The sequence below is a fragment of the Podarcis bocagei genome, assembly GCF_964188305.1.
Source record: "Podarcis bocagei genome assembly, chromosome: 8".
Taxonomy (NCBI): Eukaryota; Metazoa; Chordata; class Lepidosauria; order Squamata; family Lacertidae; genus Podarcis; species Podarcis bocagei.
The window spans coordinates 93,624,886-93,647,612 of record NC_138133.1 but is presented as its reverse complement, the minus strand read 5'-3'; the positions used below and the strand labels follow the sequence as shown (position 1 = coordinate 93,647,612).

Genomic DNA, 22,727 nt, shown 5'->3' with positions numbered 1-22,727 from the left:
TTTGAAGGCATGTTTCAAAGTCCCTCCAAGGTTAAGGGCCCCCACAACTCCAAACTCCTGGCCCAAAACCAGATCCCAAAAGTCAAAACATCCCTGCATAGGGGGATCTATCCAACTTCCCATCTCCAAACCAAACAGTACTCCATCTCTCCAAATCTGACTTTCTCCAGGTTCAGTCGTCAGAAACAACAACCTATGTTCCTGCAAGGCCGCGGCTCTCTCCATTTCTATTACTTGAGGTTCAGCAACAACCTCCTCCTTTGTCTTCTTCACAACTTGTCCTGTCAAAGCTAATTCCTGGGTTGGTTCCTGAGTGGTTTCTATATAGGCATTCACTGTCTGTCCAAAACTGCCAACTGCAACAGTCATCAAATCCATCTTCTCATGTAGCTGTTCCAGTAAAGCACTTGTCTTGCAAAAAGCAAGCACTAAGGCTTCTTCTGGGCACATTCTTGTTCAAGGTCAATGTCTGGTTCTCATGATCTTTAATCTCTACAGCTGTAGAATTCCCCAGGTCGACTTCAGCAACAGTTTCACAAGCTCCCTCTAGAGGAAACAATTTCTGTTTGCATCTGTCTTTCTAAAAGCAGATCCAGCAACAAAATTCCTTTCGTTTTTCAGATATTTTGTTCCTTTTAAATGCAAAAGGAAACATTGGAATCAATATGTTTCTCTTTTTTAACTATCTGTCAAAAAACGTTTTATTCACAGTCAATGAACTTCCCCAAAGCGTCTGTCTCTGACACCCCGTTCCCAGGTGCGAGACGGTGGAAATTTATCTTTCTTTACTCTCTCTCCTGCAGGTTTAAACAGTTTAAGATTTCCCCCCTCTTCTCCTGCTTCCAAGGGGGGTTTGGTAGTTTTAACTGATGGAAATTTAGTCCTTTACAAACGACTTTCCAGACTTTAGCTTGCAATGCCTTTGCTTCAATCTATTTACAAAAGCGGAAGGCGGACTTCCTGTTTAGACCTTCCCGCCAAATTAAGATGAAACAAGATCCAAAAGACTTGCTTTGCTTCAGCTTTGCCCAAGTTCCCTGGAGATTTTACTAATGATGCACCTTGGGATAAAAAGCTTGACTCTTCTGAAAGGACCGAGCCTTTCTACAAGAACACATGACCTGTGTGCTCAGGACGGGTCGGGCCGCCTTGGCTTTCGCTGAGGCCCCTCTTCCTCTCTGCTCACCTTGTTGCTCTTCTCTTTCCAGGGGGATGAGTGCCAAGAAGGCGGCAGCAGCAGGAAAGCCTCCACTTCGGAAAGGGGCAAAGCCGGCAGCTCCAGCAAAGGGGGTCCCTGTGAAGGCAGGTATAGTACCCATGGGGAGGAGGAAGGCAGGGCTGAGGCCCTGCTGCAGAGCCAGCTGTGAGGATCCACTGCACAGTCCAGGGTGTGGAGCAAGGGGTGCCTGCAGGATTTCTGCTTGTCATGAGGAGTATACAAAATGTACTATGCTATATATAATATATTCAGGGCAGCTCAAATGTATTTTGTGGTTCCACTTGCCTAAGTGCAGAACCTCGTATTTGCGCCCGTTGAAGTTCATTTTGTTAGCTTGGCCCGAGTTCCCCAATCTGTTAAGGCAGGATTCTGTCTTCTGCAGCACTAGCTACCCCGGTGACAATTAGCATTTTTTGAATTTGGTTTCTCTTTTATTTTCCCGCTGGCTCGGGGCCCACAATTGATGGAAAAGATGCTGCCCTACCAAGCAACAGCACCAGACCCCAAGAAGTGTCCCTGAGCAGCCATCCCAAAGGTAGGCAGCGGCACAGCAGAAGCTAATCGGGGGGGGGGGGGGTCTGCAAGGCCTTTGTGGCAGGGACTTAATGGTGGTGAAATATGGCGGGGGAGGAGAGCAGAGACTCTTGAACAGGTTTGGTGCAAGATTTTCTTCTGAGCCCGACCCCTTGTAGGCAGGCTGGCTTATTCCCACAGTCAGCCCCACCACTGTTTGTGGCACTTCATGGAGAGCTGTTAAGCAAGAACAAAAATGAGGCAGGCTCTGACCCCCCCCCCCCACCTGGAGGGATGTCAGAGGAAGGGGGACAAGGAATAGTGAAGAGCAAATGCAGCTGTTGGGCTCAGCCCATTTATTTGATGTGTTCCTAGACAGCCATTAAAGGCAAAACCCCTCACAGGGGAATGAGGACCAGGAGCAGCACTAAAGTTTGTTACTTTCTTGTGAAAACGATGAGGGTTATGTTTTATTTACGAGTTAGGTGCCTCAAAAAATTAATGTGCCAGAATGATATACAGCCGAAAAAACAAATTTAAACATAACAGCACTAATTCCAACCATGTCATCCTAAGAAGTCAGAAACGAGGCCAGATCAACTCCAGAAACAACCAGAGTCTGGAAAGGCTCCAGATCTCTGCATTCAAAATACCTGTTTGAGGGGAACACCCTGCTGCCATCTCCTCCTCCAATCTGCGTTGACCAGCAAAAAATGTTACTTGGACTGACCTTTTCATGTTGTGTAGAACTTCTTTTCTCTGCAGGAAGTTTGTGACTAGGTTCCCCTCAGTTTTTTTCACCAGAGTTGAAGAAGTAGAGAAAAGGAGCAAGTAGCTCAGCCTTGTACCTCTGCCCTTGCCTGGTAACTGTAGCTCTGTGTGAGAGCTCATGTCTGCTGCGAGCTGGCTGGCTGGGAGGGGAGGGGAGGCCTGCCCCCTCCCTCCTGTGGGCCCAGTCTCCAGAGATATGGAATTGCCCCCCTCTTTTGCCAGCCTCCAGGCTAGTAGCATTTGGAAGCTCATTTACAAGGCTGAAGTACCTCTCTGGCTCAGTGCTGCAAAAGTGCTTCGCTGGTGTGGCTGTAAAGCAGGACTGAGGTAAGGCAAGACAATAGACTGTACGTGGGGAACCTTCACCTGCAGAGCCTCCTGTCCCTATCCCACAAGCGCCATCACCTCCTAGGACCTAAACCACCAGCAAATCCCTTGGGATTCCCTTTTATGGCCCTATACTCTGCTTTCTGCCCTCAGAGCTGACGCGTGAAGCAAAGGCTGCGCTCACGTTGCAGAGTGCCTTCCGCCGCATCTTGGCACGTCGTGAGAGAGCGAGGCGATTGCAAGAGCGACAGGAGTACAATGAGTTAATGGACCGCCTCCAGAGAGAGGTGAGGTGACACTTGGCTTTGGGAACATGAGAGAATCCCCCTCCAGGGGGAAGGGAAGCTGGGACAGACATCATCAACATGAAGGCATTGTAGATGAGACAGAAAATCCAGCCCAGGGCTCGCTTGTGAGGGTGGTTGCTGGGGAAACATCTCTGTGGCTTGGAGCTCAGGCTAAAGTCCTCCAGATCTTACTGTGGCCTCCCCGTGCTTTGCATTCTTCTTGATGCTCTTCCGCTGCCCATCAGTGTGGAAAGCCTTCCTCTGTTTTGCCTCCCCGTGACTTGGCCTGTTGGCTCCATGGGCTTCTGTCCTAGGCCTTTGCTGCGCTGGTGAAGAGGGAGCGAGAGGAAGCTGAGCGGGAGAGAAAGAAGGAGGAGGAAGAGAAGAAGAAGCAGCGGGAGGAGCAGCAGAGGAGGAAGCGGATGTTGGAAGCGGCCTTTGATGGAGACGTGGAAGAGATGAAGGCCGTCCTGAAGGAGGTGGGCAAGGCCTCGCTGTAGTCAGAATCACTCAGCCCTACCCTCGGCTTGTGGCTTCTGAGCTGTTCGCCTGGCAGCGCCTGATCTCATGGCCTGTGCAGGCAAATTAGAGTCTCAAAATGAGGACAGAGGGACCACATGTGCACTTTGGACAGAGCGGGGGTGGCTTCAAGGAAGGCACAGAGACTGCATCAGGTGAAACCGACTGCACAAAATAACCTCGGTAGCAGCACGGGGTACTTCAGCTGGAGTCAAGCTCACCCTCAACTTTATACTCAAAGTGCATAGCCGGTTGCTCACAGGGCGCCTTGGGGAATCCAGAGGTTCTGCTCTTGCACTGGGAGTCAGTAACCTCTGCACCGTCCAAAATAAGTTTGCCAGCCGGCTCCCGGATGAAACCATGTGAGCTGTAAAATGAGCCTTTTTCGCAGCCTGCACTGCCACATGGTAGACACGATTGTTTGTTCTTACCAGTGTTTGGTCAGCTTCAGAGTGAGACTTGTGCCACTTGGCTCCAGGCTTCGTCCGCCCTGTTTCGTATTCTGGTGCTCCTCAAAGTACCAAGTAGCAGCCAGGTGTTTTTTGGGCAGGAGTTGTTCTGATTGTTTCTCTCTTCTTCCACAAATCCTCTCCCCGCACCCCAGCCCGGGACCTGCACTCTGCAGCCTTCCCACATGCCCTTGTTTCAGTGAAGGCTCACCATGAGGTCACTTCCCCCTCAGGGCTTGTTCATATCAGAAGGAAAGGCCTGCAGAGTGCGGAAGTAGTGTTTACTGGGGGTGAGGACCCCTGGGCCACCCTCAGCCAACTTGCAACAATAAGGTAATCTCACTGCATCCACTGAAAATCTAAAGTGCCCTGAGAGTGAGGCAGAAAAATAGAAGCCTCTCTAGCAGAGAAGGAAAACATTTGAGAAATTGAAGGGCAGATTTTGGCACATTACTAGTTTTACCACCCTGACTAATTAGGTGTTGTCAGTAATCTGGGCCTCACTGCGTTCAGCCCTGACTCCAGACAATTTGTGGCCCTGATGTCTGCCCACATGTGAGGTTTTTGTACCAGTCCAACAGCCAGGTTCCCTGAGCAACTGAACCTTCTGTGCTGCCACAGCAGCTCAGCCCATCAGTGTCAGCAGCAGCTTCATAGCACAACTCCAGAAGGTCACTACACCGAGTTGGAGACTTCTTTGTGCCTTTTCTAAGCTGCAGGTTCAGGCTTTGCAGCCAGAATTTATGTGTGAGGGAGTACGGCACAGGGGAGTTGTTGCTGTTGTCGCTGCAAGGTTTATTCAGCACCAAAAATGTGTAAAAGCCATGCCATGGCTTTGCTCAGAGAAACAAAGCAGGGAGTGGGGAAAGGACCAGATTGCTAGAGTGTAAGAGCTGCCTTCCTGGATTGGGCCCAGGTGAGCCTACCAAGCTCAGTATGTCCTGTTTCCCGTCTCCACCAACACAGCATGGCAGAGCTCCCTTTAGTTTGTTCTTTTGGCCTGCTCTCTGCGTGGGGCTTGTTTTGCCAGCTCTTGTGTTCTTTCTGAAAAGCCACTGAGGTTGGGGGCCACTGTCTGAGTGTGGGGGGATGGATTGCACAGGAGGCAGAGGGAGGCGCTGCCAGGGACGTTTTGCTGGCGAGACGCTTGGAGGTGGCAGGTGCGGGTGGGCCGGGAGGATGTCTCAGGTTGGTGCCATGCTGGTTTTGGGTGCGGAGCCCATGCTCCCTGCATGCCACGGGCCCCCTTTCCTGCTCTGCAGTGGCGCAGTGCAGAATCGCCATGTCCCTTCCCCACTGTGACCCACAGATTTGGTTTCTCAAGGTGGCAGACCTGGACACCAAGAGCGGCCTGGGGACAGACGAGCGGGGCAAGGCTCTGCGCCTCCAACATCGCCTCAACATGGTGGACTGCACTGACGCCAACGGCAACACGCCCCTCTCTGAGGCTTCTGGAGGGGGCCACCCTGACGCCATCCGGATGCTGATAGAGAACGGAGCCAACCCCAACAGCCGGGTGAGAAGCAGGCTGAAAGGCGTTGTGGCCTTGAGCCAGAGCCAAGGTGGTGCTTGGGGGGCAGAGTGATTCCGTGTCCCTGACCAGCTGCCTGCTTTCCTGGAGGCTGCTTTGCGGTTGACATGAAGGGTGGTGGGCCAGCACCTCAAACCCCCCTCCCCTGGGATTGCCACTGGCTCACCTCTCTTGTGCCTCTGGCTTGGCAACTGGTGTGCAGGTGAGGCAGCCAGCGTACCTAAGAGGGTCACAGCCTGGTCTTCAAACTGGCTCTTCAGCAACCAGCAAGGGAAAGAGAGGGCAGAGTCCTGGGGAGGCAGCCTTGCACCCCACAGGGTTGGGGCCACAGCAACCCAAGCTCAGTTTGCTTGAGCCAAATGTGCTGCTGGACTTTCTGCGTGGCAAATTAATAATGTGAAGGAGTCTTGCTTTCTTTCTGTCTCCCCCTTCTCTCTGTGTATTTAGCCCATGCTGAGGGATTTCACTGTTAAACAAGATGTTTTTTTGTAACCTGATGGGCCAAAGGCCAAGGGTTCTGTAGTCCCATGTGTAATGTCACTTGACGGACCAAACCCTGGACAGATAAGGTCAGATAAAATAGCATTGTGGTAATGACTTATCAGGAACAGCCAAGCTGTGGGGAGGATCACCTGGCGCCTTCATTGCATATCTTTGGGCGCCAGGCAAAAATGATTCTTCTTAGCCAGGCCCTGGCTGACTGTGGCCTTTTCAATGTGTTTGTGGGAAGGGGTTGTTGGTTGGTTTTATTTTGTGCTCTCATTTTATTTTTATGTTGTGAATATATATTCAGATGAAGAGCGGAATACAAATTCAATTAATAAATAAAATATATTGCTGCATATCTATAATTCTTCCTCTAAGCAGCTTAAAATTAGGAATAAACTGATGAATAAGGGGTTGGAGACAGTTAAGATTTTTTTCCTGTGTGTGTGAGCGTGGTAGGGTTGGTGGTGTGTGGAGTCCTGTCCTTGCCAGGATGGAAAATGTTGGGGAGGCAGGAGGCGCTGCACCTGTTGAATTGCCTTTGGACATAGGAAGGTGTGGATTCAATCATAGAATCATAGAATCATAGAGTTGGAAGAGACCACAAGGGCCATCGAGTCCAACCCCCTGCCAAGCAGGAAACACCATCAGAGCACTCCTGACATATGGTTGTCAAGCCTCTGCTTAAAGACCTCCAAAGAAGGAGACTCCACCACACTCCTTGGCAGCAAATTCCACTGTCAAACAGCTCTTACTGTCAGGAAGTTCTTCCGAATGTTTAGGTGGAATCTTCCTTCTTGTAGTTTGGATCCATTGCTCCGTGTCCGCTTCTCTGGAGCAACAGAAAACAACCTTTCTCCCTCCTCTATGTGACATCCTTTTATATATTTGAACATGGCTATCATATCACCCCTTAACCTCCTCTTCTCCAGGCTAAACATGCCCAGCTCCCTTAGCCGTTCCTCATAAGGCATCGTTTCCAGGCCTTTGACCATTTTGGTTGCCCTCCTCTGGACACGTTCCAGTTTGTCAGTGTCCTTCTTGAATTGTGGTGCCCAGAACTGGACACAGTACTCCAGGTGAGGTCTGACCAGAGCAGAATACAGTGGCACTATTACTTCCCTTGATCTAGATGCTATACTCCTATTGATGCAGCCCAGAATTGCATTGGCTTTTTTAGCTGCCGCGTCACACTGTTGGCTCATGTCAAGTTTGTGGTCAACCAAGACTCCTAGATCCTTTTCACATGTACTGCTCTCAAGCCAGGTGTCACCCATCTTGTATTTGTGCCTCTCATTTTTTTTGCCCAAGTGCAATGCTTTACATTTCTCCCTGTTAAAATTCATCTTGGGAGGCATGATTGGGAGGCAGGTGGGTCATCCTGGGCAATGGAAGCATGGATAGTTGCCGCAATCCCTGCATCAGTCTCTGTGTACCTGGTTGCTCCCCCACGGAGCTCCCTGCGCCTTCTTTGTGCCTTGTTAGTTTGGGGAAGAGACCTCTTGCTTGTGGCTGAAGAGCCTGCCTGCTGGACAGATGAAAGAAAAGGTCTTCACACAGCATGGGGGCTTCCCAAAAGAGGTGTCTGGTTGGCTACTCTGAGAACATAGATGGGCCTTTGGCCTGATCCAGCAGCTGGGGGGGGGCAGAGCAAAGCCTCCACCATACCTAGTAGCCATGGATAGCCTTGTCCTCCATGCTGTTGTCTTTGACCACTTCCTGGGTCTGGGAAATATGACTGTTGCCTGTTGTGGATGGAGTCACACTCTCTGGAGGAGCAGCTATGTAGGCGGAGGACAGGTCTGTCTCCATCTTTGTCCCTGGAGGCAGAAGTGGATTCAGGTGCTAGGAGCACCTTCTGACAGCATGGCCCTGTGACAGCTGCGGCTGTTCCTGGATTGGGAGGTTTCCCTTTGGTCCGCTCAGAGCTGCGTCTTCGGTGTGGCAGCTCCCGCCCCTGGCCAGGCATCAAAAGCATCGGCATGGAGGCATCAACGTAAAACTCTTCTCTCTCACCCTTGGCTTTTCCTGGTGGCATAGAAATATTTGTAAACCAAGAATTAAAATAAATATTACAGGGCCTCTGAGTCAGTCCGAGGGTGAGCAAGAGCACCTCTGGCAATAGGAGGAGACTCCACCTCTGCAGCCCTGAGGGGCCATGCTGTGCTGGAAGAGCAAGTGCAGAGCAAGTGGTGAAAGACCCTCCTCTGATGTCCTCGAAGAGCCTGGGATGGAACCTCACAGGGAATCCATCTTCCTAGTTAGTCTCTTCTCACCATCCAGCCAGAATGCACAAGGGAGGCAGTGGACGTCCGTGTCTTCAGTCTGTGCTGAAGATTCACTCCTTGGTAACAGGCAGCCAATAACTGCCGTTCTAGCAGATGGTATATTGCAAGTCCAATTCTCCCCCATTCCAGAGGCAACCAGAACTCATTTTTTAAAGAGTAAAAAGTTCTCAGATGCTTTTCCTGCATTGACAGAATTAGAGAACTGTTGGAGTGTACTGTAAAGAGATTGTTAGTGGCATGAATGTGCCGCCTGCGGATGCTTCCCTTCTGTAAACCCTGTTTGATCTTCAGCCCCCTTTATTTTTAAGGGCGCTTTTAACCGGACTCCTTTGTATCGTGCTGCCTTTGCGGGCCACCTGGCAGCAGTGGAGCTGCTTCTCCAGCACGGGGCTGACCCTCGACTCTATGCTGATGACGGCAACACCCCAGAGCAGGTACCAACCCCAGCCGCCTCCCCCAGCAGCTGCTCTTCTCCTTGGCCTTGAGCTCCAGGTAGGCTGTTTCCACCAGGCCACCTGGCAAGAGAGCAAAGTAACTGAAAAAGAAGGGGAGCTGGTGTCCCCAAAGAAGCCATGGAGAGAGAGGAGAGCAAGGGTGAGAGCGAGAGTGCCCTTCTCACTGCATGCCAGGCCTGGTGGCTTGGATGGGCATTTCAAGCCCACAGCCCTTTTGTCTCTCCCAAGATTGCTTCCCTAGACAGCTTGGTGGCTGTGCTGAACTCCTGGGACATCAGCCTGACAGAGTCCATGCTCCAGAAGATGGAGGCGGAAGAGCAGCGAAGGGCGCAGCAGGACAAGAAGCAGAAAGAAGCAGAGACCCGACGGTGAGCCCTGCCAGTTGCTGCTTGTGGGCAGCTGCCCTTCCGGGCTCAGGGCAGGATCAAGCTGTAGGAGCTTTTGCAAAGGCACCCACTGGCACCCCCCCATCCCACTGCAGCCATTGTACGGCTCACCTGGAGCCACTAGGTGCTGGCCCAGCCTGGAAGGTGACCCCACAAAAAACAACCCCAGTGGAGCCAGTTGGATTCCAGGGACAGCTCAGTCAGTAGACTCAAGGAGGGGGGGGCAAGCTCATGGTGCCCTGTATCAGGCAGGGAGGGGTGCTTGAGCAAGCTGCTGATGGATTAGACCACAGGCAACCTTATTCACCATTCATGTGTCTCCAACCCAAGTTGGCGGCCATCACTACATCTGGTGTTTCTTTATAAACTACTTGAAGAAGTTGTATTTCCTTTGGTGTGTCCTCAGCCTCCCACATTCAGCTTCATGGAAAGCCCTTGCTGGGCTTTAGGATTGAGAGGGAGGAAAGAGTTTGCTAAAGCACCTGGGGAGTGGCAGCGAAGGGAGACTGTCCGGCAGCCTGTTGGCCCCTTCTCACTGCCAGCACATGCCAGAGCCCACCAGGGCCCCTGCCCCATGGGAGCTGGAGATGCCCCTGCCTGCCAATGGGGAAGGAGGCTCTGGGGGGGCAGAGCCCTCCCCCTCCCCCACCTTGGGCCAGGGCAAGAGGGAGCAGGAGGAGGGCAGAAGGCGGTGGCTGGTGCAGGGAGGCTCTCCCCCTTGCCAACTGTTACTATGACCAGTGACTACCGTGAGTCATTGAGTGGCTGCTCTCAGGAGGAGGCTGCAGTTGCCCTCCGCTGGACCCCCCATCTGCTCCTGCTGCCATTTCTCCTCAGACAGGTCACATGGCCGTGCCAGCTGCTTCAGATCTTCTGGTTTTCTTAATAGAAGGAAAGAGAGTACTTACTTTGTTTAGGCAATTCATGCTACGATTTTACATTTAATTTTGACTGAATGGTTACACTTTCTTCAAGAATGACTTGCTTATTGCAACAAACACTTGGAGAAAAATCCTTTTCTTGTTAAATTTGTTACGTGCTTACTCTGTTGTTTTCTTTTTTATAATACTATTAATTGATAAAAGTTTCCTTAACAGAAGGAGAAAGATCAAGAGAATTAAGTGTATATTGCCAGCAATTACAATGATAGAATTGTAGTTGGAAGAGGTCCTTAAGGGCTATTTAGTCCAACCCCATTGCATGCTGGTGGGGAAGGAGAGGCAACTCCTTGAAGAGGGTCTCTGCAGCCTCTGACTCCTCTTTCCCCTCCCCAGGATGACAGAGGAGGTAGAGCAGCTGGCCAAGGAGCATGAGAGATGCAGCAAGGAGGTGGGAGCCAAGAAGCTCGATGCGGCCATCCCCTTGTCTCTATGGTCTTCCTTCCCAGAAGGCCCTCTGGGGTCTTGCCTGCCTTGGCACCTGCTGGCGCTGGGGTGGATTTCATGCCCTCTCCTTGAGCCATGAGGGGGCTGTGCATGAGGGGCCCTGGCCCTCCCCGCTATGGGGAGAAGCCACCCAAGGCTGGGCCCTCCCGCAGCCCCAGCTGTGTGGGTGTCCTCGTTCCTCCCTCCCCATTTGCCAAAGGCTGGGCCTGCTCATCTTCTTTGCAGCTGCAGCAGGCCTACTGCGAGCTGAACCGGAGGATCACAGAGCACGACAAGTGCCAGCGGAAGCAGATGGACAACGCGGAGATCACCCTCCATGTGAGCACCACCTTCCTGTAGCCTCTCTGAGCAGGGAGGCTTCTCTCTCTCAGAGCCATGCCCTTGCCCACCAGTGAGGCTGGCATCCAAGTGGGTAGGAGAGCCTGAGCTGGGGTCGAGGGCTTCCTGTTCCTTGGCCTGGCACCTTGGCTGTGTGCTGTTGAGCAACCCATAAGCTGGTGGAGGGAGCACCTGCTTGGCCTGCAGAAGGTGTGCCTGGGAAGATTCCTGCCTGGCATCCGCTGCAGCCACCCTGAGGGAGAGGAGGCTCTGCTGGGCACCCGGAGGCCGGTTCCCACAGGGCAAGGCCAGCCACGCTCAGCACAACGAGGGCTTCTCTGACAACCTGTTTCTGCAACAGGCTATTGCAGACGCAGAATCCCTGGTGCAGAGGCTGCGCGCGGCTGCCGAAGATGCTGAGGAGAAGGTCTCCCTGGCCCGGCTGAAGCTGCGGGAGCAGATGCAGGAAGGTCAGTCCTGTGTGGTGAAATGCTGGACTTGTTCCTGGGAGAGACGGGTCTACAGAAAAGTCCTGCCTAGCACCCCCCACACCCTGAAGGACAAAGTGAGCAAAAGGCATGAGGCTCCTTCTCAAGCAATCAGAGGTCATACAATCATAAAGTTGGAGGGGACCCAAGCGTCATCTAGTCCAACCCTTGCAGTGCAGGAATCTCAGCTAAAGCACCAATGACAGATGGCCATCCAACCTCTGCTTAAAAACCTCCAAGGAAGGAGAGTCCACCACCTCTCGTGGGAGTCTGTTCCACTGCTGAACAGCTCTTACTGTGAGAAAGTTTTTTTCCGAATGTATAGTTGGAATCTCCTTTCTTGTAACTTGAAGCCATTGGGTTGAGTCCTACCCTCCGGAGCAGGAGAAAACAAGCTTGCTCCCTCTTCCCTGTTATAGACCTTGAGATATCTCCTCCCAGTCTCCTCTTTTCCAGGCTAAACATACCCAGCTCCTTCCACTGCTCCTCATAAGGCTTAGTTTCCAGACCCTTGATCATCTTGGTCACCCTTCTCTGCACCCTTTCCAGCTTGTCAACATCCTTCTTAAATTGTGGCGCCGAGAACTGGACACAGTATTCCAGGTCTAGTCTGACCAAGGCAGAATAGAGTGGGACTATTGCTTCCCTTGATTTGAACACTAGGCTTCTGTTGATGCAGCCCAGAATAGTGCTAACTTTTTTTTTGCTGCTGCATCACACTCTTGACTCAGGTTAAGCTTGTGGTCCAGTGCCAGCAGGTGGGCGGTTGGGAACATTTCTTCTGGGAAGGGAGAAGAACTGCCACTTCCCAGTCTGATCCAGTCATAGAGTCAAGAGAATTGTAGAATTGGAAATGTCCCCGAGGGTCATCTGGACCAAGCCCCTGCAATCCAAGAACTGGGATGCTCCAGATGGCCGTTTTCTTTGTGTTGGGAAAGTCCTCTGATGGCTTTGTTTTCTTTTCTTTTTTTAAATTATATTTATTAAAGTTTTAAAAGTTACAGAAAGAAAAAGCAGAAAACACCTTTTTAGACATAAATACAATACAACACATCACAATAAAGAAAAAATAAAAAAGAGAAAAAACAAGAAAAAATAAAATCCATTAACAAAGCAAAAAAGAAAAGTATAACACATATTCCCATAACTTATCTTTCATTAGCTTATTTCCTTGACCTCCTCACACCTCCCTTTTTTGTATTCTAGTTCAATTATCTGTTTCAGCAAATTCTTTTCATCTTTTCAAATTTTTGTCCTGTAATTTATCTTAATATAATGTAACTTTACTTTCCCTCCTTTCACCAATTAACAGTCAGTTTTTCCCAAGTTCTTTATAACATTTCTGCTAAAGCCACATAACATCATTCCAACATCCTTCTAACATTCATTAATTTTGCAATGTTTCTGTAAATAGTCTTTAAATTTCTTCCAATCTTCCTCCACCGACTCTTCTCCCTGGTCCAAGAAATATTGTCAAAGGCTTTCTCCGCGTCCACAAATATCAAGACTGCTTTAGTATTAATATTCACTTGTAATTTTTCTAAAATATTAATTATGTTCCTCGTATTGTCAGACAGGTGTCTACCCGGGAGAAAGCCAGCTTGATCTTTATGAATTCCTTTTACTAGTACCTTTTTTAATCTTTTAGCTAAAATGTCTGCGAAAATTTTATAATCCACATTAAGCAGAGATATGGGGCGGTAGTTCTTAAGCTGTGTCTTCTCAGACTCTGTTTTCGGTATAAGTGTAATATAAGCTTCCTTCCACGACTCTGGTGCCCTTTTCCCTTCCAATATTTCATTACAAACTTCTTTTAATGGCTGTAATATCCATTCTTTCAAGGATCTATAATATCTTGAAGTCAAACCATCCGGTCCTGGAGATTTGCCTAATTGCATGTTCTGAATGGCCCCTTCTACCTCCTGCTCTGTTATTTTGCAATTCAACATTAGCTTATTTTCTTGAGAGATTTTTTGTAATCCATTTGTTTCCAAAAATCGGTCAATGTCCATTTCTTTCTGCGGCTCCTGTGTATATAATTGTTTAAAGTACCTCTGGAAACATTTCCTGATCTCCACTGGATTCTGTATATTTTTTCCTTCCACTTCCAAGTTTGTAATGGTATTAAGTTTTTGTCTTTTTTTCATTTGCCAAGCCAGCAGTTTTTCGCATTTATTTGCCGATTCAAAGGTCTTTTGTCTCATCTGTTTAATTTTCCATTCTATTTCCTGGTTCATCATTTTCATATATTGAACTTGATATAACTTTATCTCTTTCAAAATCTCCTGCGACTTTGGTTTCACTCTCAATTTCTTCTCTCCTTCCTTTATTTTCTCCAAAATCTTATCTTTTTTCTGATTTTGGACTCTCTTTTGAATCGTATTCTGTTGTATCAAAAATCCTCTCATAACCGCTTTGCTTGCGTCCCAAATTACTCTTTTTTCAACAGTGGTGTTCATATTTATCTCAAAATAGTCTCTCAAAGTTTTTTGGGCCTTCTTAAACACTTCTTCATTTTTAAACAATGTATCGTTCATCTTCCATCTGAAGGAACCTATTGGTGTTAGTTTCATTTCCATCTTCACAGCATTGTAGTCGGAGCAAGTTTTAGGGCAGATTTCCACCTTTCTGATCTTCGGAGCCAGCCCTCTAGTTGCCCAAATTTGGTCAATTCTTGTCCATGTCATTTTTGCCTCAGAGAAAAAGGTTCCCTCTCTTCCCAGGGGGTTTTTCATTCTCCAGATGTCTGCAGCACCTGCTAAGTTGCTTCAAAGATTCATTTATCTTACCTAATGCAATAGCCAAGGCTTCTTCTGATGACATTCCTCTTTGAGTTGTGTTGATACAGCTGCAGGTGAGGCAGAAGAACCAGATGCTGACGCTCCTCGCTGCCAAGACTTCCCAGATCTTTTTGTTTTTTCTGGGAGTGACGAATCTACTTTTTCCTTCCCATCTGCCATAACACTTAGAAAGTCCAAGGTCAGTCCCACAGTCAGGCAGTTTTATCTTTCAAGTGGAAAATTCCCCTAATCCAACTCTTATAACAGTTTCAAAAACTTCCTCTAGGGGGAAACAGTTGCAATCCGTACTTGTATTGATCCAAAATAGCACCTTTTAAAACATAACTCAAGCAGGAAATTTAGTTTCAATTTTCAATAACTTTCCCCCCCTCCTTTTAAAGTCAGAGGAGAACAGCTATAAACAATGTATCTTTTTTTGACAGCTAACAGTCAGTGCACCATTCATAATGCGGCAGTCTTTTTTTATAAATTTTTATTGGTTTTTCACAATTTATATTAACACAAACAATACACAATACAAACATACAAACACAAAAACAAACATGTATAATTTCATATCCAATTTTTCTTAAAACTTATTTTGCTGACTTCCCCATACCTCCCCTTTCTGCATTCCAATTCCCAAGTTTTTTCAGCAAATCCTCCCCTTAATCTTATTCAATTTCCCTTTTCTTTTCTTTTACTTAATCTTATACAGCTGTAGTCCCTTACTTTCTATAACCACAACATTTTAGCACTTATTAATTTTACAATTCTTCTTAAGGTAAATTTTAAATTTCTTCCAATCTTCTTCCGCCGTCTCTTTCCCCTGGTCTCGGATTCTGCCAGTCATTTCAGCCAGTCCCATATAGTCTATCATAATGCGGCAGTCTTATTGTCCTATTGGCAGCCCGTTCCCAGGTTCTGAGCAGTGGAATTTTGGCTTCCTTCCCTCTCTCTCGCAGGAATATTTAGTCCAAAACTTTCCCCCCCTTCTCCTGCTTCCCAGGGGGGGATTTACTATTTTTTGAGGTTGAAATGAGTCCTTTCCAATCGGCTTTCCAAGACTAGCTTGCAGCCTCTTTGCTTTGTTCTATTTACAAAAGCGGAAGGCGGACTTCCTGTTTATGCCTCCCCGCTACAGTTCCGAATTGGATTTTTTTCTTTTAAGAATTCCCAATTTGTTCTACTCACGGGTAGTATCTTTTAAAGTCCAATTGTCCACAGGAAAAAGTCAGCACTCTCCGGCAACGGCTGTGCGGCTTCGCTCCGTGAAAAAAGCAGTCGATTCACAGCACCGCGCTGCTCACCCCACTTTGCTCCGGAGCCCCGAAAACGGGTTTCCCTGCGAGTAGGGGAGGCGCAAAAGGTGCCTGCCGAATCCCATGTTCACAGGCTTCACCTGCCTGTGATTTCTGGAGGGTCTCCGTCTTCGCCGTGACGGCCAGACCCAATTCCCACGGAGCAGATTCCTCTTAGTCAGAGGAATCCGGCCATTGCCGATGGCGCTAACCCGGAAGTCCTGATGGCTTTGTTTTCTCTTCCAGTCTGTGAGGCCTGTTAGAGTGAGGCCTGCCCAGATCTTGTGCTTTGCATTGCCCTGCTGTTCCAAGGAGCTCATAGGGGTAACTTTGCTTCAGAGTAAACCCATAAGAACTTTGGAAGAGCACTTCAGCAGAATCAGGCCAAATGGGGCGAATCAGGTCCATCTGGTCTGGCCTCCTGGTCTCAGTGGCCCAGCAGATGCCCCCAAGCAAAGTCCACAAGCAGGACTGGAGCAGCAACTTTCCCCACTTGTCATTCCCAGCCATTGATCGCCTGGCCATGAAATTTTCTAATCTTTTAAAGCCTCCTTAGGCAGTGAGTTCCATAGTTCAACTGTGGGCTGTGTGAAGAAGTCCTTCCTTTTATCTGTCTGGAATCTTCCAATATTCAGCTTCCTTGGATGTCCCTGAGCTCTAATGTTTTGAGAAAGGGAGGCAAACTTAAAAAAAGAAAGGGAGACAAATTTATGTTTTATCCATACTGTCAGGGCTACCTCAGGTCTCAGCTCACAAAAGACCAACGCCAAGTTCTTCTTATATACAAGGATGTTTATTGCAGTTCATAGTTTGTTCCATCTCCGAGGCGTGCAGCCCCCACGTCTGTTAGCCTTAGACCATTGAAGTCCCCTCTGAATCAGTCCCTCCCCTGCACCAGTTTAAGAGGCTTACGCTGCTCCACCTCTTTCTCTCCTTCCTTTTCCGCAGGGTCTTTCTGCCCGCTGGGGTTCCGCTCCTCCTGGATTCCCCTGACGCTGAATCCCCAGACTGCTCTTCCCCCCTCCTGCGGGCTTTGGGACCTGGCTCCTCCTCTGGGCTCCCTGTACTTCCACGCGCCTCCACATTTGAACTTGGCGCGCGCGCCCAACCTCTAACTTTCCTTTTGACAGTTATACTACTCCCTTCACTGCCCTCCTCCCCTTCCGGGATGATGGCTTGCTCTGACCCCTCCTCTTTCTCTGCTGCCGGAGCTGTTTCCCCTGGCACACTGGAACCTCCCCCCCCCTCGCTGCGCTCTGGTGGGGAAACTGGCCCTGATTCCCAGCTGCCGTCTTGGGGTCCCCTGCTGGCCCCCCGCTCCTGACACTCTCCCCCTGGGGCTCCCCTTGCCCTGACCACGGGCGCCCCCTTCTGGGAATCCTCTGATTCGCTGGAGAGACTCATAGAATCCCCTGTGTCATTGTCATCCTCTTCCTCGCTGTCCTGGGATTCCTCTCCATCGCTCTCCATTTCCTGCCTTCCCTGTGCCTCCGTCCCTGTACCCCTGACACATACCATGAATAATTTTATGCTTTTCTAGCATGTCACCTCTTACTCACTAAAAAGTCCCAAGCACTGTAACCTTTCTTCATAGGGGAGTCGCTCCATCCCTCCCCCTTGATCATTTTTGCAGCTTTTTTCTGAACCTTTTCCAATTCTACAGTATCCTTTGTGAAGAGCGATGACCAGAACTGGACACAGCATTCCACATGCAGTCACACCAGAGATTGGTATAAAGGCATTATGATATCAGCATTTTTATTTTCATAGAATCCTAGAGATAGTTGGAAAAGACCTAAAGGGTCATCTGGTCCAGCCCTGTGCAATTCAAGAATCTCATGATCATGCAACGTCTGCTTTAAAACCTCTGCAGCTGAGTCCGCTCCCTCCAAGGGTTGAAAGTTCTTCTACATTTAGCTGGAATCTCTTGTAACTTGAATCCATTAGTTCAGGTCTTACCACCTGGAGCAGGAGAAAACAAGCTTGCTCCATCTTTCATCTGGCAGCCCTTTGGATATTTGAAGATCCTTGAAATATCCATTTTTTGCTTTGGTCCTTGCTACTGTCGATGCTGGAGCATCAAGGGGTGTCTGGAGCCTGCAGTGAGCCATGTCAGGACCACAGTGCAGCAGTGCTCAGAGTTGTGCTGGTTTTTCAGGGTCAGCAGAAGAGTTCCATGGCCTGAAGTGCTCTGTGCAGGAGCTGGATGATGTGCTCTTGAAAGACGTGGGTGGGAAAATCCATGCAGATGGACGGTGAGTTGAAGGGAAAGCACTTTCACTAGACATTGGGGGTCCTGGCCAGCATCTCCCACAGCCTCCCCTGCACTGAAAGCCCCCCTCTTTGGCCTCACAGTCTTAGCCCCTCCCCCCCATTTCCCAGCTGCTGAGCCCCCTGCCCATGAAGTTTCAGCTGCTGGGCAGTGTGGAAGACTTGCTCCCTCTTCTGCTTTCTCCCCATAAGGTGGCCACTGGTCATTGACCCTTCTGGGCAGGCAGCCATCTTCCTGCGCTATCGGGACACCAACTTTCTGAACACGGTGAACCCCAGCGACATGGCTGAGGAGACCATTCGCCTGGCATTGCTGGGCTCTCTGCGGTAGGGACACAAGCCAAATGCCGGGCAGAGAGGCTGCCCACTGCCAGGCAAAAACACCTGGGGGAGAGAAGCACTGCTGCCACCTGATGACCTACAGCCGTGGCAGGAGTGAGGTAGCACCCAAAGGCATCTGGTCCACTGAGCAAGAGGCAAAGACTTGCCCTCTCCTGTCTCCTCCAGATATGGGAAGCCCCTTGTCTTTGACATGATGGAGGTGAACATGTTTGACACAGTGAAGAAGCAGCTGGAACGGCTTAAACCAGGCTTGGCAGAGGCACTGCTGGACAAGAAGATCCTACAGAATGAGAGGTGGGACAGTTGACCTTCCAACCGCTGTTTAAAAGCCTCCATGAAAGGAAAGCCCACCACCCTCCAAGGGAGTCTGCTCCACTGTCAGACGACTCTTAGCATCAGTCCTGTCAACTGACAAATGGGTGCCCAAATCAAGAGAGCCAGTGGTTTTCTCAATACCTTTAGTGCCTCCCCGCCTCCTACCAAGAGGGTGCTTGCTCCCGCCTCCTTCAGTCTACTCTCTCTCTCATTCCCATCTTTCTCCATTCTGGGCACTTGCTTCCCCCGTGACCCTTCTAATGCTCCAGCCAGGCTTTGGGCAGCCTGCCATGCAAGTCCCAACCCCCCACCCCAGGACCGATGGGAGATTTATTTCAACCTGCTCTTGCAGCTTCATTCTTTTGTGGGTTTCTACCAGATTTTTTATTTCTGCAAAATTCCAGACTTGCTATAGCTTTTTGCCACCTCCTACTTGGGTGCGGATGGTACTCTCTTTGTTGTACAGTAAGTGGCACAGAAATGAAGAGCAGGATGCTTTGGGCAGAAATTAATGGCCCTGCGCTCCATGAGCAGATGCCCCCAAGCCCCACCAAGCGAATATATTCATTGCCCAGAGCACTGGTCCTGCTTTAGGAAGCCAAGAGGCCGCTTGGAAGCTCAAGGGTCCTCCTCCCCCTGCCCCCCCCAGCAGCAGCAGCAGCAGCACAGGGGCCGCTTCCTATGAGACTTACTCCTGCCTTGCTCTGTCTGCAATCTTGCAGGTATCTTTCCCTACGGAGGCCAACAGATGGGCCTGAATATGCAGAGACAGAGTTTCAAGCAGCTCGAATAGAAAAATTCAAACTCTTCATTGTAACTAAACTGCAGCATCCTCCCGAAGAGATGCTGCAGCGGCTCCTTCCGATCCAGGTCATCCTGTCCCGGTAGGCAATGCACTGCAGGCGGCCTCATCCAGTGCTGGACATTAAAGGAAAACCTGAGCAGCGGGTTTGTGTCCTGTAATGAATCTTGTAGGCCCAGCAGCCTGCAGGTTCTCTGCAAAGAGCTGGCTGCTACCTGCAAAGCAAGGGGGCAAGTGGTTGCCAGCCCCCACCAGTGGCTGCAGGTGCTGCTGGCCCCCAAGTGAAGCTGCGGCCCTTAGCAGGCTGCAGCCTCACTAAGACTTGGTTGTTTCCCCCCCTAGAAAGCGAGGCTTTCGGAGAGCCCCCTTCTCACACCAGCGTCCCTTTGCCCTGTGAAAAGTACATCCCAAAGCCTTGGGGCCAGTCCTCACCTCTGCCATGAAGCCTTTTCTTAGCACAACCAGGCTTGAATGCAAATAAAGGTTTCCTTGAAAAGGTGCCTCTTGAGAATTTCTACTACACATCAATGCACCAGGCCCTGCTTGGGTCTCTCCTAGAACAAATTTAGGGAGTGTGCATAGAGAGGAAAGGGGGGGAAATGTGTGGGGTGGAGACACCAGACATGGTTGGCACTCACTCACTTGGCCCAGGACTTCCCAAGAAAGAGGCAGCCTTCCACAAACACCCCACTCCTGCCCTTGTGGTTGGTCAGTGTGAGAGCAGGATGAAAGCCCGAGTCCTTGGAGTGGCTTGAACAACTTGGACAACACAAGGTGAGTGAGGGAAAGGCTCTGCCAGCTCAAGAGAGAAGCATCATTTCTAAAATGTAAAGTAAACTTTATTGTCCTTGAACCACAAAATAGATTTCTTTGGTTGTACAAATGTCACTAGTTACAGTCTTGATCTCCCTCGGAGTGTTCTGGGAGAGGAGACAGACAGAGAGACATGCCACAGCCCAGCACCTAGAGAAGTTGTATGTTAGTCACGGAAACCCTGCCTGATCACTTCCCAAATTGCTCATTAAAAGCAAATGCTAAAATTAGATTAAAATCAAAAAGCTCTAACTGCTGCTGTGGAAGCAGCCACTATGCAGCTCGAGAGAGGCAGGCAGAGGGAAGCCTCCCCTCTCACCCTCTGCAGACAAACACAAGTTCTGTTAAAATGACCCTCTGATTTTGGCATGAGGAGCTGCTGCATCTTGTCCTTTGGCAGAGGCTGCCTGGCAAGTTGGCACACGTGATGAGCACACACACGCCAGCCAGCGCCACCCACTGCTCACCACCACCCAGCCAGGAGCGAGGCTAAGCCACTGCCACGCACAGGCAGCGCCACTCTTCTCTGGAAGGGGCCCGAGAGGCTGGAGCCAGCAGGCAGAGCAAGCAGCAGCCCTGGCCCTCGCTGGAGCACCCTCGGCCGCCAACCTGTGCCCCAACATCTTTGCCCTACCCTGCACTACCCCTCTCCCTGCGCCCCAACCACCAAATCCCCCCTTTTACCTGTACCTTCTATCTGCTTCACCCCATCCTAATGAAACTAGCCTGCTCCTACTCTTGCTCCCACGCTGCTCTACATTTGCTAGCACCAGGCAGCTCCCAAACGTTCCCTCCGGCCCTTGCTGAAGAGGCAGAAGTGCCCATTTCCGCCCGTGCCCCCCTCACGGCATGGATGGCCTCCCAGGCTCTACAGAAGGAGAAGGAAAATGGCAGCACTTGGCAATAACTCCCCCTCTCCCTCCCCATCCTGCTGTCCCTCTGCTGCCCTTTGCCAGGGAGGGGGCAGGACAGCTGGTGTTTCCCAAGTGGCCCCCTCGCTGTTTGGCAAATGTCAGCTGGGCCCGGGCCCTCTGCAAACAGCAGTCAGCCTGAAGCAGCTGCAGCACCCGGGCACCCCCACCCTCGCACGCACGCACACACTCCCACCCAATATTTACACGCACACATGCCCTGCATGGGTCCCCCCGCCCCTCTCACTGCTCTCTTCGGCCCCCGTTTGCTCACAACCTGCCCTTCTGCGTGAGGAGGAGGGGGAGTCGCAGCCCACAAGATGCCAGCTGAGGCGCCAGGGAGCTTGTTCTGTCCAGGCCCACCTGGGAGCCCGCTGGCCACATCACCACACTGTCCACAGAGCGGACCCCCCACTTGGCTTGGTGGTGTTTCTAACAGCCCCCAAGGGCAAGTCTACTATGTGGGGACAGCAGTTTCCAGGTTGTGCTGCGTTGGTCGGAGTTTGCGCTTGCCGCCGCTGCAGAGCCCCATCTCTTCCCGAGGGGGAGTTGCACTGGGAGTCGAGGGGTCGTGCGCCCCAAGGGGGTCCTGGGCTGTTGCCTGTCCGTCTTGCTCCTGGCTCACTGGAGTGGGGGGAGAGCAGAGGGAAAGAGGGCATGGAGGGCTGAAGGGGCGGCAGCATCTGACCCCAACTCCCTGCCTGGCTTGATTCAGGAGGTGCCCAGGGCAACCTCTGCCCCCTTTGGGCACTGCCTGCTGCAGGAGGCTCTGGAGCCCCCAGGCTGGGCCCTTCTGCTGTCTGCACAGGCTGTGGCCCCGCAAAGGGGGTGGGGAACTGGGAGGTCTCCAAGCAGTGTCCAGCCAGCTTCAGGTGGGCTGAACCGAGGCGCCCAAAGCAAGACCTCAGGAACACACAGGCAGACAAACAGGCAGGCAGGCAACCCAAGGCAGGCCGGGATCCTTCTGCTTCACTGGTGGCGAGCAGGAGCTCCTTTCGAGCAGTCAGAAGTGGGGGATCCTGCAGAGCCACCAACTTCCCCGCTGACACACCTCCCAGGTCCACTTGCTGTGCCCAACACACCCACACCCCGGGGAAGAATGGGAGCCAGTTGCTCCAAAGCAGCTTCCTGAGACCAGAGGTGGCAACTTGGGCCCCAGACTGGGTGCCCAGTGGTGCGTGTGCACGACGTCATGACGTCACATCGCTCGTGACGGCGATGGGGCTGGGGCAGCGGAGCCTGGGTGCCCATGGCCCCATGGAGATGGCACTCTGGCGCCCCACCCCCACCGTGGCAACCAGGCCAAGACCTCTGCTGCAAGTCCTCTACTGCACCCCAGAAGCATGTCCATGGCCGCAGCAGACCCCAACAGGGGTGCCAGAGAGCCAGCGGAGATAAGGCAGGGGGAAGAGGCCAACAGCAACGCGATGGCGAGGCACCCACAGTAGACATTTTGTGGGTGCCCAAACCCTCAGGACCCCCCAGAGATGGCACCAGTGCCTGAGACCTAGAAGCAACCTCAATGCTCTTCCACAAAGCCCCTCATCTTTTGAGAATGCTTCCCCCCTCCTGCCTGCCAGACACCTTCAAGCCTTGCCTGGAATTAGGCTTCCAGGGTCAGGGTCCCTGAGGGTATCCCCAACTTCTTTCCAAGGGAGGCAGCTGGGCATGCTCATTGGGCCACTCCCAGCCCCTTAGGCAGGATCTGACCCACCCCCCGACCCCACCAACTGCATGCTCATCACAGCACTCCATTCCTAGGCAGTGCAA

General features: G+C 51.0%; 2 protein-coding genes and 1 long non-coding RNA gene across 12 annotated transcripts in view; 2 read left to right on the top strand and 1 right to left on the bottom strand.

Moving 5' to 3' along the window:
• The first annotated feature begins 985 nt into the window (after positions 1-985).
• On the top strand, positions 986-19,714 carry IQANK1 (IQ motif and ankyrin repeat containing 1). Of its 10 annotated transcripts, none has more exons than XM_081205429.1 (15): positions 989-1,306; positions 1,692-1,754; positions 2,984-3,117; positions 3,432-3,596; positions 5,395-5,601; positions 8,682-8,984; positions 9,074-9,213; positions 10,506-10,560; positions 10,842-10,934; positions 11,296-11,404; positions 17,662-17,758; positions 17,967-18,101; positions 18,282-18,410; positions 19,154-19,315; positions 19,576-19,714. In XM_081205429.1, exons 1-15 carry the CDS (start codon positions 1,117-1,119, stop codon positions 19,628-19,630), a joined length of 2,037 nt encoding a protein of 678 aa, XP_081061555.1. In that variant the 5' UTR covers positions 989-1,116; the 3' UTR covers positions 19,631-19,714. The 10 variants fall into 10 exon arrangements, with proteins under 10 accessions (XP_081061558.1, XP_081061555.1, XP_081061557.1 ...); XM_081205433.1 differs by having other exon boundaries at positions 994-1,306; positions 8,699-8,824; positions 19,576-19,713; XM_081205436.1 differs by having other exon boundaries at positions 995-1,302; positions 8,699-8,824; positions 19,576-19,713.
• Positions 5,769-6,467, top strand: LOC308593270. Its single transcript, XR_014010883.1, has 2 exons — positions 5,769-5,855; positions 5,888-6,467. It is a non-coding gene; the product is annotated as an uncharacterized lncRNA (long non-coding RNA).
• Positions 19,715-20,050: 336 nt separating the features above from the next.
• SCRIB (scribble planar cell polarity protein) overlaps positions 20,051-22,727 on the bottom strand; it is a 52,840-nt gene continuing 50,163 nt past the window's right edge. The window contains exon 43 of the mRNA XM_081206094.1: positions 20,051-21,581. Coding sequence (XP_081062220.1) covers positions 21,415-21,581 — 167 coding nt within the window. The 3' untranslated portion in view covers positions 20,051-21,414. The remainder of the gene's footprint in view (positions 21,582-22,727) is intronic.

Excerpts from the sequence above, each read along its gene's own strand:
- IQANK1 (XM_081205429.1), top strand. The coding sequence starts at position 1,117 with ATGACCTGTGTGCTCAGGACGGGTCGGGCCGCCTTGGCTTTCGCTGAG. Across the intron at positions 3,597-5,394 it reads TGAAGGCCGTCCTGAAGGAG|ATTTGGTTTCTCAAGGTGGC; the intron begins GTGGGCAAGGCC and ends TGTGACCCACAG. Across the intron at positions 11,405-17,661 it reads GCGGGAGCAGATGCAGGAAG|GGTCAGCAGAAGAGTTCCAT; the intron begins GTCAGTCCTGTG and ends CTGGTTTTTCAG.